Genomic DNA, 16,360 nt, shown 5'->3' with positions numbered 1-16,360 from the left:
ACAACCGAAGTAAAAAAACAGAATTTAATTACCAAAATAAATTCAATGAATTAAAATAAAATCCAAAAAAAATTACTTACCTTTTACATACTAAAAAGTTTTTCCGCTTGCTGAAATCTTACGTGGAAAATGATAAAAATATAATTGTAGTAGGTACATAATAAACAAACCTTATTTTCATGTTTGCAAACATTTGGTAGAGCCACCTGAAAATGCGCCACATTTTCTTATGGCATTTTCCTCGCCTCCTAGCCATCTAGTGGCGAATTTCAAAGAAAGTTACAAATCATGAAGTTGCGACGCACCCATGCTGGCAGTCGGAAAAGCAGGTTGTGAAATTTTTCGAACCCTCCGGCTCCTTTCCTGAAATTCAGTCACGATTTGTCAGCTTCGTTCGCTAGATGGCGTTAAAACGTTGTGCCCGCCACGCTACGAAGTTCAGTTGGCTTTTAGTAGATGGCGCTTGATTCAAGAACTACAATCGGGTATTGGTCTTCATTCTCACACCACAACACAAGTTCACACAACAGACAGATTTTATTGATTTCATCTGCATCGTGTAAAATGGCGGTATCGCACACATAGACATTTGCGCTCTCATGGAACAGGAAGTAATTCTTTCAATCCGTATGACAAAAATACGCCTTCATACAATAGGAGTAGGTATCTGGGCCATTCTTAAATTTGTGCCATTTTTTTTTTTTAAATTAAAGATTCTTTTTTTAAACTTTTTGCGATGTGTATCGAAAGTATAAACCAAAAGCATACTTTTGATGTATATGGACAACCTTAAAGCCCTCGGAAAGGAAACAAAATAGCCTACGTAAACACGGCTGTGACACTACATGACACGGATGTGACAGTTTTACATTTTTACTGTAAATAATAATATTTATGTTGTTAAATTTATATCATTATAGTTTAAATTGATTAACAATAAAATACACTAAATTCGTTTCATCAACAAAGGTGTTATTTGGTAATATGTACTTTTTTCTGAACATCCAAAAATTTAATTAAAATTGAGATCAAAAATACCGTCAGGTAGTTAATATATCTACTAGATAATAAAAAAATAGACTTTTTATTATTGGCACTATCTGATCATGCTTCCGATATGCTACCTACATGGTTTCGATATGATAATATGCTTAACAAATTAGTAAATCTTAAACACAGTAGGTACCTAATTGAGTATCATATGAGATTTCTGTAGGATTCACATAACAGTTGGTTTTGACAACTTAAACATGTTTCATAGTCAACGTACCACTAAAAATATGGTTAATAGCAATTCCTTTTAAAACAACTCCGACCAACTCTGCAGGGCCTTTACCGGGAGCTATCTCAGTAAAATTTGATATTACTGCAGACATGAGAAAGTGCAATAATTTTTCCTTCGTGGCATCTAGAAAATCATACTAGCGAAAAATAAGTACACTTACTAAAAGGCTACTCCTAAAAATTGCACAATACACAAAATAATTTAGCAGAACAACAAAAACTATTAAAATAATACAAATAGAAAGTCACAACCACGCGTTGTAATGTCACGACCATGTACTTAAATAGTTTGCGGTAGTGACACATTTTTAATACCATGGCCGTGACAATTTGGAACGTGTCCGATATATCCAAAAAACTATCTGTGAATTAGCAGATCTTGTGCAATTATCTGAAACTATACTGCATGAGGTACATAATTATGTTTTATACAATAGCGTGACATTGATACCTACCTTTAAAAACCGTACACGGGATGGACGTGTTATGGTTGTCCCTTTTTTTAAATAAATAGGAAATAATTTTTTGCGGCTCACTCACTACGTTCAGCCATTTGCAAATCTAATAAGATGACAATGTTACTGTTCTAAAAAAACTTAGCAAGGGATGTCAATATCAAAGATAGTTTTTTACCGAGTTACGCATATTTAAAGTGGCGCACGTGGTTGTGACACAAAAACTGCTCACACAATGTTTGGTGTTCAAAATCAAAAATGGTAATTATTATTGATATTAATTTTTAACAGTCTTACATAACATGTATTAATCTTGCATAATTACTGTAATATTTATCAAAATAACATAACATCTCTTCAGAAAAAAATATTGTATGTCCAAATCCGGGAATCTCACACTACACGGTCCGTGACATTTTGGACTTGTAACTTTTTTTAAATATTCTTCTAATAGTTTTATGATAAAAATGATATTGGGCCTAGTTAATAGAGGTATTTTACTAAGTAAATTAATATACAGTGCACTGATTTTCTTTAAAAACATATGCTATTCTTACATCTCACACAAAAATGCGTAAGAATAAGAATGGCCCATCTCACAATGTCTGTTTGCTTATATTAGCTAGTAGAGTTAGTTAGTTGGACTCACAAACTAAAATTATGTAGGTAGGTATTAAGTAAGATTAAAAATGCAAAATAAAAGATGTTTTTTTACATTTACACGTCTAGGTTTACTTTTGTTTGCCATAGCAGCGCCGTTTTTAGACTTTTTAGGCGTTCGTTTGAGTTAATAGGAATTAACTTGTTTGCGACTTTTCATAGATATAAAAAGTATCCTTACTTATCCTTATATAAGTTACCTTAACTTCTAGCATAGACAAGGTACCTATATGCTTTTCTAATGTAAAATAGGCACTTATAACTTTGTAAGGTTTCATCGAAATCAAGTAAGGTTTTTTGTGGGAAGAAATGCTTACAAAGAAAACCTCAATCGTTTATTCACCCTCACAAACTTTCGCAACTATTTTTACTTACCCGACTGCGCCAGAAGGAGGGTTATTTAATAAAGTTAATTAACGAAGTAATACTTATGTTCTATTACATAAAACACTAGTTTTTAAATAAAATATGACATCCAAACCTCAATAGCGCTGAAGACCGTGTTAGCCTAGTGGGAAAATTCCACTTTTCATGCGTTGACTGTGTTCGACACTCGGTCTGACAAGGACATTATTTTTAGTGCGTAGGTACCTACCTACTTTCTTACCTCAATGTTACGGTCAAAGTGATAAATGTGAAAATTATGAATAATCGCCGGTTATTATGAATAATTACCTCATGATTTGGTAAATGTGATTAATATGAGGTCATTTATGTGTGTATAAAACTAAATAGGCGGCTTAGGGGTGGCCCAAGGGCTACCCCCGCCGCACCTTAACCTATTTTTCACTTTAAATCAAAACATTATGTTATGGGCATCATGGAAAAGTAATATTATGCAAGAAACATCATTCCAAACTCATTATGCCAAATTATATTAATATATATATGATATCAAAACGTTCAAAAATTTCGGCTGTAAAAGAGCACGTACACAAGATGTTGTTCTCTTTCATGATATTTGTTAGTACCTACTAAGGTTGAATTATTAAATAATCACTGTTAAATGTTATTAATTGATCACTTTTACCGCGACTGTCGGTAATTATTCATAATTTTCAATTTATCACATTAACCCTTATTCAAACGCGAGCTGGTATGCATTTTTTTTACAAAGTAGAAGTGGATTTTGGGTAATTGTGGGTCACTTATTTCATATTTTTGATCAAAATTAATAAAAAAATAGGGGAAGGGGTAGTTTTTTGGGTGGTAAATAATTTACCATTATCCATTCATGGCTACCAATTATTAAATGTTGGTGGTAAAATAGTTACCATTGTCCGTCTTGGTTTGTTTTTGGTTCTTGACTAGTGACTTCCTCTTGGTTCTACCTTTATTTTATTAAATATCTTGGGAATGAAAAATTTTTATTGTTTTTATAAAAAATATATTTATTAATATTAGTTATTATGCTTACAATGATTATTCTTACCTTGAATCTGAAACTAACAATTCACTAATTACGTAACGTCAAAACGTTAATATAAAAAAAACTTTAAAATTTCTCCAAATATTTATTTAGTTTTATTTGTGCAAATACAAAAAACAACAGTTTTTTTCATATATCATCAAACTTTTGTCATGACGGGATCGGACAGTGGTAAACTATTTACCACTTCTTTAAAATGTCTAAATTATATGAATAAATCAATTGCAGACGCTGCCTATAAGTGAGATTATACAATAAATGTTATAGTTTAGGAATTTGAATCGAAAAAACACTTATCAGAATTTTCGTTGAACAAAGTTTCAAAAATACCAAAAACGCGCGCTAAGAACTTGAAATTTTTCACAACAAAACCGTTTGGTTGACTTTGACATTACCTGACAGTGACAAATGACGTTGAAAAGTTGTAAAATGGCATAGATAAGTAAAAAAATATATTTAAAAATATAAATAAGTGACCACGATATCTTTAAGTATTACCATATCGAATATTAGGATCCTTTTTTAAAAGTAAACGAAGTGGTAATATATCTACCTTTATTTGAATAAGGGTTAACCGTAACATCTATACTATAAAAACATCTTAGACTTACCTACATAATGGTGGAAAACTTTTTTTGAAGACGCATCACACTTTTTTTGATTGTTTAAGAATTATTAGATAACGGAATGTAGGTAGCTACGGAAAGCAAATCGCGCCCCTTTCATATAAATAAATTGAAATGAAGTCTTTCTCTCTCATTTTAAAATTAAACAAGTACCTACCTACTTAAGTAGGTAGAGATGGTAGAGGGGAAACGTAAAGCAAAGCAATTTTTTAGTCTCTATGAAAGGATAAATTAGGTCTTGGCCTTTATAGGTACTTATTCCATGACCACACTACAATTTTACATCAGTGATAAAGGACACTAGTCACATAGACAATAATTAGGAATCGAACCTGGTACTGGTAGCCTTACCCTTCCTTCTTATGGCGTTTATAAATGTGTGGACATCGAGATTATAATATTACAGTTTCAAAGGTAGCAGTGCCTTACTTATTTTCTCGTGCTCATGTAATTAATAATAACATTGGTAAATATTTTTTCATGTAGGTAGGGGAACCTGTTGTACTTAGGCCAGTTTTTCGAATTTTGATTTTTTGAAAAATAGTGGTGATAGTTAAACTTGTCTAGTGCAGTTATATTTAAAGATCATTTAATTAACTACATAATTCATTCATAAAATTGTGTATAATTTTAAAAATTTGGGCATACTAGCTGCTAGAAAAAAAAAAGGGAAAACTGTCCTAGGTACAGCAAACCAGATGTACCTTGGACCGTGTACGTTGTACCTATTTAAATTTAAATAAATGCTTATATTCGCTTCAATTTGTTAATTTTCTGTTAAATTATTATTTGAAATGCCAATTATTACAGTTATTAGCAACAATATAAAAGTAAAAGTATTTTTTTAAAAAGATCCTAATCCATATTTTTTGTACTAATTATTTTTCACATTTTTTTGGCAACAAATCACTTAAGTTTAAGCCGGCTCTCCAGTCCATGTTTAGCCTTACACAATCAACAAAAATATGACAATATTCAACATTTTTTCTAGAAAATTTTGTTGAATGTTGATATGTTATGTCGTGTAGGACAAAATACGCGCTGGAGTGGCTTTAACTTGCAATTAGGGATTGCAATCCAGCGGCGTTTTCAATCCAGCTGGATTCTTGCTGGATTGACCTGAATCCAGCTGGATCCAGCGCGGATCCAGCAAAATGTGGAACGAAAATAAAAAGACGACATTTTTAAGACTTTTTTTTTATGTTACTAGTTTACCGCCCACAGCTTCGCCCGCGTGCAAAAAGCGCTGTTTTTAGGGTTTTCCCGGAAGTTATTCGAATTTTTCTCGCAGTAAAAACCATTCTTGGACTTCAACGAACATTTAAAAAAAAATTGGTTCAGAAGTTGTTGAGTTATGCGCTTACCAACACATTTTGCTTGCACATTTTACTTCTTACGATAATGTATGAAATACGGCTAATCAGTAGGAAACAGTCTTACAAATTCTTTTAAAATTAACTACTAAAAGGATCGTAATTTAAGCTGCAATCTATCTTTTGTATCAATAGACGTTACGAATCCGAAATATTATTCTGCGATAGTTAGGCAGTTTAAAATCTGGCGACATGAGACTGACCATTTCTTTTTTTGAATCCTCTGGAAGTAAATGTAGCCGGCTGCTGAGAATGCCCTTTCGGCCTCTACACTGGTCGGTTTTAGGGTCATTAAATAGTCATACACCATAGATAAATGTTCACCACGCACTCCTTCGGTGTCATAAACGCTCATTTCTTTTTTCAAGACCTTTTCGTAATCTAATTGACCACTTGGCTTTGGCTTTCGTTTATAAAGTTCTCCTTCTCTCTTTTAAGTTGCATCTCAAGCTCTTGCTCTAAAGTCATTTTCACGAGTTCTGCGTCATCATTTAGACCATTCTCTTCTAACTCCATGATGTCTTTATCTTCTTGCACCGGTTCTACAATGTTTTGTTTATTTACTCGTTTTAACAAAATTTCATCTCCTGCCGCATCACATTCTTTTTTGGCAAAGGAAAATAGACAGATTTTTTTACTGCTTCTTCATACTTTTTTGGATCCAGCACTGTATGCTGGATCCAGCATGTTTAAAAAGGCGCTGGATCCAGCTGGATTGCTGTATGCTGGATCCAGCAATTGCAATCCCTACTTGCAATCTAGTTTTTTTTATTTCTTATCATTTAACATAAATTCTAGCAAAATATCCATTAAAACCGCTTTATCAACAAAAATAATGTTAAAAAAGTCATATGAAGATACATTAAACGTAGATTTAAAAAACATTAGAAATTAAAAAAATATATATCAAAAACAGACTTTAAATTGCTATTTTGAGGTCTTCGGAGCATTGTTTCTATAACAGTATAATATGTTTTTTTTATTACAATAAAATTCTCATTAAAACGTAATGAAAATCAGTGACCAAGGTACATCGCTAGTTGGGTGGTCAAGGTACAACATTACGACTACTTCACTTAATAAGCATAATAAACCCACTTCCATTTGAGCTTAGGATATGAAACTCATATCGTCCAGTAGCTAGATATATAAAGATTTTGTTCTAACTATAACCGTTTTGTCAAACATGCAACATTTTTCATAAATTGACATGAAGTAAACCTCCAAAATCTCACTGCGTCAGTGTAAAATATTAAATTACCATTTTTTCTTGTACTTGCACGGCGTCGGCGAATCTTAGCTAACTTCACGTTAATGTTGACAAATAACGTATGTAATACCCTAGACAACTTTTCATAAACCGCATAATTTAAAAAATATATACAATTGTTTTAGGTACAACTCTGTCCAAGGTTCAACAGGTTCCCCTATAATCAATAATGATTTTTGGTAAATAATTTAGTAAGTTACGTTTATGTAAATTCTCCTATTATACCTATTATTATGATCCGTATTCAGTTAAATAGTAACACGACACGAGAGGTTAGTAGGTATAATACCTACCTACTGTATGATAATACCTACCTACAATTTGTTATGAATGGTGACGTGCGTGACGCTATGATGAGTCGAGTGTAAATAAACGTGAGTTGCTATCTAGCGTGGTCCCGATTCCTCGTTTTATTATAAAACTGAACTTATTTTTGCACGGAAGTGTCATTCGAAAAATCTCGATTGGCTAGCTTTTATAGCAACTTGTAAAGCAAACTAGATTTTGCCCGCGGCTTCGCCCGCATGAAATTCCGATTTGTCACATAAAGACCGACTTGACACTTTTCGGTGTGATTTGGCCAATTATTTCAATGAATTACAGCCTAGTAAACAATACTACCTGTAGTTTCATCAAAATCGGTTCAGTAGTTTTTCCGTACACGAGTAACAAACTAGACAATGGAACTTGATGTGTAGTCACTCTTGCTAATTAATTTGACTGGTTTTGATGTAATTGCTTTGGAAACTATAAACGTTAGTGCAAAGCAAATTCAGAATTGCACCCCTTATATCTCGGTTAATTATTATACAAACTATAAAACATTAATTACCATAGTTGCTGGCTGATAATATTCTTACACTAGTTGATATCAGCAGTGTATTAGACACCTACCTACTTATCAACAATTTTCTTTTCAGATTGGCACTACGCCCAAAATAATGTTTACGCCAAGAAACGTGACCAAAATTTATTAGTTAACGCCGAACACTCGACTTTATATCACATGTAGGACAAAAACGCCGATCTATTTCTGCTGGATCAGTCATTCGAGTTATTTGCAGAAAAGCAGATTAACTATGAAATCTTATTATTGGAATAGTCCACGTGAAATGCTGTTGTGTATGTGTTGTGTGTGAATAGAGCTACATTTTACAAAATAAAACAACTTGTACATATAAAAATATTTTATTAAAAACATTTTGGTAACATTTAATAAGAACACTTAGGTAAAAATAAATCGACCTCAAAATCATTTTAAAAGAACAGCCTGGACTGGAAGTTCACGGAGGAAGCCGGAACAGCAAAAACTAAAATAAATAAAAACAATGATAACATTCTAGTCAGAGACATGTCTAATTGACAACCAGAATTAAGGCATCGCAAGAATAATTATTTAAGTACGATAAAATACCTACGGCTATTATTATAATTACAACAAATAAACGCCTAGTGTCTATCTTTCAGTTGCGACTGCGCGCTGCGCCGGCGCGGCCCAGTAGGGCGCGCGAGTATTATTGCCACTTCGTACACTCACGACACTTGCTTGCCACTACGCCGTAATTATACACTACTAAATACTAAAAAATTCCAATTATACGAAGCTATGTTAAAATTTTACCTAACTAATAATAATATTAACATCTTCGGCTAATTTTGATACTAGAATGATATAAACATCATCTCATATTGTACTCTTAACATTACGCTGGATTAAATTATAAGTGAGGAATTAAATACATAATATTGCAAGCATTACTGAGATTGTGCACTACGTGTTTTCGTTAAACGTAACAATTGAAAACTTAAAGTTAAAAGGAAGATTGCTTATATTGAAGTTGACAAGTGTGGTCCGGCTGCGCCGGGTAATACATTCAGCTACGATAAAGGAACAGTCATAGATTAAATTACGAGCATTGGCACTTTCAATATTAAACCTTAATTACACTCTCGAAATAGCACTGCATATCAATAACCAACTTAAAAACTAAATTCAGATCAGTCATTTATGATATCACATCAAAATAAACAGGGAAATACATAATATGTGATTATCGATTGGATATACTATATCATATATATTATATTCTTTTCAAAAGAGGTATTAATTTTCTTAAGGGTTACTAAAAATATTGAGCTCTGCGCCGCGTGCGACGCACTATATCACGATAATACGAGAACAACATTGAACTAATAAGTTTTGGTACTTGGAGTTCATCTCCGAGTTAATCTATTTCGCTAAACCTACATAATGCTTATCAGATATACGTAATGCTGGCGGGCGCGTTGGCGATGGGCGCGCGCCCGTCGCCTATCCAAAAACCCTTCATACAATTTTCATTATAAAAATACTGTCATTTGACTACAGTTCATGAGAAAAAAATATTTACTCGTATGTGAATGAACAATAGATATAATACAACACATCGATAATATCATGTCAATGATTTGACTAAATAAAAAAATGCATAAAATTGAAATGATTAAAACATTGTAAAATCACTTGAAGACACAGTAATGGAAGGTACTAAATTGATATTTTAGATGATTTTTGTTAAATAAATAATAATAGCACAACAACCAAAATATTTGGCAATGTGGATTAAATAAACATTAACAACTACTACCCTTGGCGGCTAACTTATACACGAAACTGGAATGCAAATATTGCATCGCACCTCGGCCTCAGTTGCGGGCGGCGGGCGGCGGGCGGCGACGGGCCGTCGCGCTGCGCTGACACTCACAACACTAACTAACCTGTGCGTATCGCTCCCAATACTTTCCTTTGAACTACATTCGATTGAAGCTTGTATTAAAAACTAAAAATAATGAATGCAACATTTGATTTTAAAATAACCAATAACAACCATTTTGTGAGTATGTGTGACTGAGGATATAGCACACTAGGCAACGGAAGGCTCATCCAAATCAATTAAATTATTATTCGCAAAACTCTTCGGATGTGCCTTCCAAGAGGGCATTTGTATTACTTTCAGCTGCATTCTGAGATCCATGCTATATGTTCAGTCATGACCCACTGAATCATAAATAAATACATAAATAGATTTGTATATTATGTTATTATTACAACTACTTCATACGATTTATGTTCATAGCCCAGTAAATTGATTATTATAGACAAAAAGAGATACCTATATGTAAGCGTGTAGTGATGACTCAGGATAAAGCAGCTGATAAATAAATAATGTCGTAAAATTTGGATAAGATAACTGCTTTCGATGTAAATTTTGATATTATAAATAAATAAAACTTAAACAAAATAAACACTGCATGGATTGCCATGGATGTTGGTCCCTTCCAAAATATTTGCCAAACCTCTAAGCGAACTCCATATCAATATGTAAATGAAATTTTGAAAACTACATACTGTATTGTCTCATATCAACATTTTTTATAAAAATAACTTTGTGGGGAATATGTCAACATTATTGTGTACAAATACTCCAGTTCCAATTTAAAGCTGATCACAACATAGCAGAACTAAAGTCGCACAAAAGGACAGTATCAATAATTATTATTCATTATAGTTAGTTAGTATGTTATACATTACTTACACATAATTGAAAGAGACTCACACTATTAAATATCTTGACTAAATTAAGAGACCACAAATATTACATTTTATATATGCACATACATAGAGATATTGCCAGTCTGTTAACGACACTTAATATAATTTCACTAGAAGCCCAGCATCTGGGCGTATCAATGACTCAAACGATTTAAAACTGTCTGTAACAACTACTAATACCTTAGAATATCTAATCACTGCATTAATTTGTGATGATATGCACTGATAACCCACTTTGACTATGTTCTGCATGGGCTCGTCGTAATTATGAGTTGTTCAAGCTTTCTCATCAAGTCGCTACGAAGTTGATTTAGGGCTGTGTCAAGATCGTTATCCGCTAGTTTAATATGTCATCACTATTATTATGTAATGATCGGACGGTACATCCAACAATCATAATTATACCTTAAAATTAACCTACAGCTTGGCTTTTAAATTCGTGCCTATCTCGTCAAAATCGTTAATTTAAATTACATCCGAGAAGCAGCCTTTTGGTTTAAACAATGACGATCCTATTGATAAATGACTGTGGAATATATCTAAATCATTACTTCTAGAGACTAAAGAGAATAAAAAACAATATTTAAACAATAACTATTACATGTAATGGTGGGACTCAATAACACATTATGATAAAAGTAAATGTCCATAATTTAAATATTGCTTTAAGAATAACTGGACACAAAACCTTACTGGTTGTATGTTTTCAACCATTAATTTTTATACTAATCATTATAAATTGCGTAATTAAACAATTTATAGTTAATATAATATGCACATTAAACAATTATATTCTTTGGATAACAAATTATCAACACGTCTAAGAGGAACTAGGTGTGGCACAATAAATATTTTTAATTTTATCTGCCTTTGCTATAGCTATGAAATGTAGGAGTGTCACAAATTTTGATCATACCAATTTCGTCTTTGCAAACAATTTTTAGAATAGTAGGACCTAGAAATGCTTATTTGGAATTAGTCTGCAAAATGTATGGCATTGCAAGTATTAATTAAGCCTAACATTATCACACAATTAAATAAGTTAAAAACAAAAAACGAAGTCACGTATCGTCGCGCCTAACATTCACAGAATTTGTCAAAAATTGCCATGTTTAAATTAAGATCACAGTATTAAGTCACGTTTAAAAAATGTAACTCTACGAATGCGCGAGACGATAACAAATACAATATTCCACAGTCATCTGCAGGACATAGGCCACAACAGGGAAGCATTTCAATCAAAATATAGGAAAATGTCACCAAGCCATTGACTTCAGTTCAAAAGGAACTATAAATAAGCATTTGCTCATCAAATTATTAGTTCATTATCACATAAATACCAATCATCTTAAGATAAATTAGTAAAAAATATGTCTAAAACAGCAAACCATATCGTGAGCAAATTCATAATAAAATTGTTTTGTAAAAATTCCCTGCCATCTAGATTTCAAAATGGCAGGTCGTCATAAATTCATTTAAAAATAATATCGCTGAACTAGAGTCATTGGCTAACAAACTAAATGATGGTGAAACGATCACCCAGTGACGTTAGAGAAGTTGATATGCGCCCTAATGTGTCCCAGTCATACCCGCTCAACATTTGTTTGTTCTGAATTTATGCTGTCTCACAGTCACGTCAATCCGTGGCAGCGACAACCCAAGAGAAGCCACAAAGGCGACAGGTATCTTTTACATACTGTGTGCGAGTTCCGTAGGGTCCGAGGCGGTGGTACTGCGAGCGGTTGGCGAAGAACAGTGCAGGGTTGTTGGGGGGCAGCACCGTAGCTCGGTAGTTCCACCGCGGGTCAGTGATGTTAGCATACAGGTCAAGGATGTCACGACCTTGGTACATAATCTTGACATCTTCATTTTTTTCCTTCGGACGTGGCTGCACCACAGGTTCAAATATTTTCTGTAATGAACATAAGTAATATAAGACAATATGTAGGTAGCAAAACAAAAAACTGCTAAGATAAGCAAGTCATTCATTACAATTTTGTAAGTTATTGGATACCAAATACTGATAGCTGTGATATTAGGTTCAATTTTGCATGGGTTGGGATTTTATAGCCTTGCCCATATTATTATCTGTATTGAAGAACAAAAAAATCAAAACTGAATTAAAGATCTCAACCCTGTTAATTGGTTATGTGTGAACATTATCGAGTGATAAATGAGAAATATTGATAGCGAGGTGTAGGTATTCGCCATTATGGATTATTATGAAAATAGAGAGGTCAAGGCCAGGACGAACGCAAACAAATAGTGCAAATTTTCCAACATACCTTCTCTGTAGTCTGAGGACTAGACGGCAGGGAGTCACTGTTGACCGACTCCGACTTGAGCGACCCCAGCGAGCCGATACCGCTAGATTCACTGGACACTGACGGACTCGGGCTCGTCTGAGACTGAGATAGGCCCGCTATTTCTATGATATGCCCGAATGAGTTGAATGAATTGAAATTCTCCGTCTCCAAACCTCCCAGAGGTAGTGCAACGCTCAATGCCATGTCTGCAATCGGAATATAAATACTATAATACAATTACACGTGCAAAAACGCCACTGCGTGAGAACACTGTATAAAATATGTTGACAGAATTGAACGCGCCAAACAGGTACCGTATTCTTGTCACAACACAAGCCATTTATCGTAACACTCACCTAAGACTAGAATCGCAATCGAAAAATGCAATATCACGCGGTAGGCAATGAGTAAAACAATAATTACCGAAAAGTGTAATCCCCAAAAAGCACAAGCCTCGACGTAGTTGAAAAAGATCGAACATTTATAAAGTGAAGTTAGCTACAATCATGGATTTGCGTGTGCGTGATGTCGTCGAGCGCCAACCGGAAATGGAGAGGTCGGTAAAGCAGTCTACTACGCAGTTGCGCGCAACAAATGATTATTATGATTGAAATATTGAGCCTTATTTGAGTAATCATAAAATTTATTATCATTTTTAAAATTATTAACAATTTGCTAAATTAATATTTTGATGACTAAATAACAAAATGCGGTTTTAGAGTTTAAAAGTAGCTCAAGTAGTAGCCATCTGAGCGACATCTAGTGGCGAGTGGTAGCATTTCAACTTACGATCGCCTCACCTGCTCGCATTGGCTTTCAGTTCACAAATATAGATGGCGCACCTTGGAAAGTTAGTTTTGTGTCGCGCCATAGATGTCGCTTTCCTTTGACTTCTAGTTTTATACGGTGTGTATAGATGGCGCTATTTTTTGATATAGTGTCCAAAAATAAAGGTATATGGTTTAAGTAGTTTTAATGGATTATTTAATGTAATTAAAAACTTGTATCATTAAATGTAATACCCCGTTACAGGAGAGAGGATGTTTTGTAAAAGACGTTTATAATTTGTTAATGTAGGTAATACCTACTCGTACCTAATTTTGCTAACCTCCACCTTCGACCTCTAATTTGCTGAGTTATGTACGTAGTTACTTACTTATTAGGTTTATACTACTTAGAGGTAAGTAAACATACCTAGTTGCTTGTCCAAATAAAAAAAAATCCTACTTATCTCATTAAAATTGTAAGGATGTAATAATTTACGTATGAAATGTCAAAATAATTTAGGTAAGTAGGTTGTGGTAGGTAGCATCAAAGGGTTACAAAGTTAATAGCTTACTTACGAACGACCTAGGTATTTATTTATTGTTTAAAAGCAAAATTAAATTGTAAGGTGGATATAACATTTTCCGGTTATAAATTAGAAATTATTCTATATTCCAACTATTTTATAGGTATAGGTTGATTTGATAAGTAGGTACATATTTATACAATTATAATATAAGAAATATAAAATAAATAGTTTATTCATGGAAATAGGAGCGTTACAAGTTTTTTGTAGGTACATAGGTAAACAAGTAGGTACTCTCGATAAATTACTACATTTAAATGCCTTAATCAAAGTATGACTCGATTCTTACATGGGTTACTTATACAAAGACAATGAATTTTATTTAACAGAAATATTCAGAACCTTAAAAACTCTAACCATAATAATACAGGGTGATTTTGTTATCAGTATCCAAATTTTTAGGAGCGACTCAGAATCAGTAACTTAATCGATTTACGTAAAGAAAACAATATACATACTTACATATTGTATATTTTTTTATATGTAATTATTTTTATCCGCTGCGCGTGGTTTTCATATTGGCTCACGTGGATAATTTGCTTCGTTCATAGAAAAATACGTACACACAGTTAACTACAAAGCTTAATAGACATAACGGTACGCGAAAATAAGCCTTAACCTTTAAAAATTAAGATACCGCGATTAAGAATAATTAAAATAAAGTTGTATTGTTAAATTGTTCTATAGAGCTTATTAAAATAATTGGATACCTAAAATCATCCTGTATGTAGATAAATTCGGCATTATTACAGATGGATTTAATAAACACATCACAAATGGTAACATGAATGGTCCATGGTCTATAAAAGTTCATCATCATCATCATTTCAGCCACAGGACGTCCAGTGCTGAATATAGACCTCCTTCCTAATGATTAATAGATTGGCCTGCATCCAGCGCCTTCCTGCTACTTACCCATTAGGTCGTCTGTCCAACTTGTCTTGGACGTCCTACGCCGCGCTTGCTGCTATGTGGCCTCCATTCCAGAACGTCCTCCATCGACCATAATTTTCATGAATAAACTACATATTTATTAATAAGAATAATAATAAGAATAAATTTATTACTTAACAAAATTTAGCCTAGAAACATTTGGATTCACTTACTTAAATTGAGGTTAGTGTGCAAAGGTAAAATTATTAATACCTAAACTAAGCAAAATTGTTTGCCTGTGTCTTAGGTAGTTAGTTAATAATTAAAATAGTAAGACACGGGTCTTAACGCGACGTTTATTAATAAGTTACATTATGTACTCCGTGTCTTACTATTTTAATTGAAATGGAACGCGAAAGTTTGAAATCTTATAGTTAGTTAATAAGTTATTTATCGAGTTCTGCGTGCTATGTGCCCTGCCCATTGTCATGTTACTTTGCTAATCAGTCAGATAACATTTGTGTAAAGCGCAAACAGAGAAAAACAGTAGGTGGTACCTACTAACTACTACTACCTATATCCATAAATCGAAAATATTCTTTAAAAATAACAGTACAAATGTCTTAAATAGGTAAGTAGGTACTTATTCACCTATCAGTGTAGATGTCCAAAGTTAAAAATTGTGATGGGAAGAATCGTCAACGAATCATACTAGGTATGTGATGTTTTACATACTATACAGGGTGGAATTTTGTAATGCCACCTGGAGGGAAAGTACCTACTCTTAATACTGTAGATAGAATATTTTACTGAAAGAAAACATTCCTTTATTTTTGAAAAAAAAAAGAGAACTGCATTCATAGATTTTCGAATTTTTTTTATAAAATTCACTACCATACCATACAATATTCTGTACATAATTAAAATAATTTAAGATTTTATGGATTTCCTTTTATTTGATTTATCAAGTCTGTTAGAGAGATTTCATCCTTATACTTCCCTAACGATCGATGCAATAAAAATACAGGGTGTAATTTTTAAAAGATTTTAGTTGGTTCGATTCCCGGGTGTGGCAAGCAAATTTTTGGAAACCTTTGAATGCAGTTCTATTTTTTCAAAAATAAAGGAATGTTTTGTTTGA

General features: G+C 33.1%; 1 protein-coding gene across 2 annotated transcripts; it reads right to left on the bottom strand.

Moving 5' to 3' along the window:
• Positions 1–8,266: 8,266 nt before the first annotated feature.
• Positions 8,267–13,527, bottom strand: LOC135087997 (uncharacterized). Of its 2 annotated transcripts, none has more exons than XM_063982872.1 (3): positions 13,419–13,527; positions 12,975–13,201; positions 8,267–12,601 (listed from the first exon to the last, which is right to left on the bottom strand). In XM_063982872.1, the coding sequence occupies exons 1-3, from the start codon at positions 13,474–13,476 to the stop codon at positions 12,326–12,328; spliced, it is 561 nt and encodes a 186-aa protein (XP_063838942.1). In that variant the 5' UTR covers positions 13,477–13,527; the 3' UTR covers positions 8,267–12,325. The 2 variants fall into 2 exon arrangements, with proteins under 2 accessions (XP_063838942.1, XP_063838943.1); XM_063982873.1 differs by having other exon boundaries at positions 13,352–13,524.
• Positions 13,528–16,360: the final 2,833 nt, after the last annotated feature.

Source organism: Ostrinia nubilalis, chromosome 3 (assembly GCF_963855985.1).
Source record: "Ostrinia nubilalis chromosome 3, ilOstNubi1.1, whole genome shotgun sequence".
In the NCBI taxonomy this organism is placed as follows: domain Eukaryota; kingdom Metazoa; phylum Arthropoda; class Insecta; order Lepidoptera; family Crambidae; genus Ostrinia; species Ostrinia nubilalis.
The sequence above is the reverse complement of the archived record's forward strand: the minus strand, read 5'-3'. Positions and strand labels throughout refer to the sequence as shown.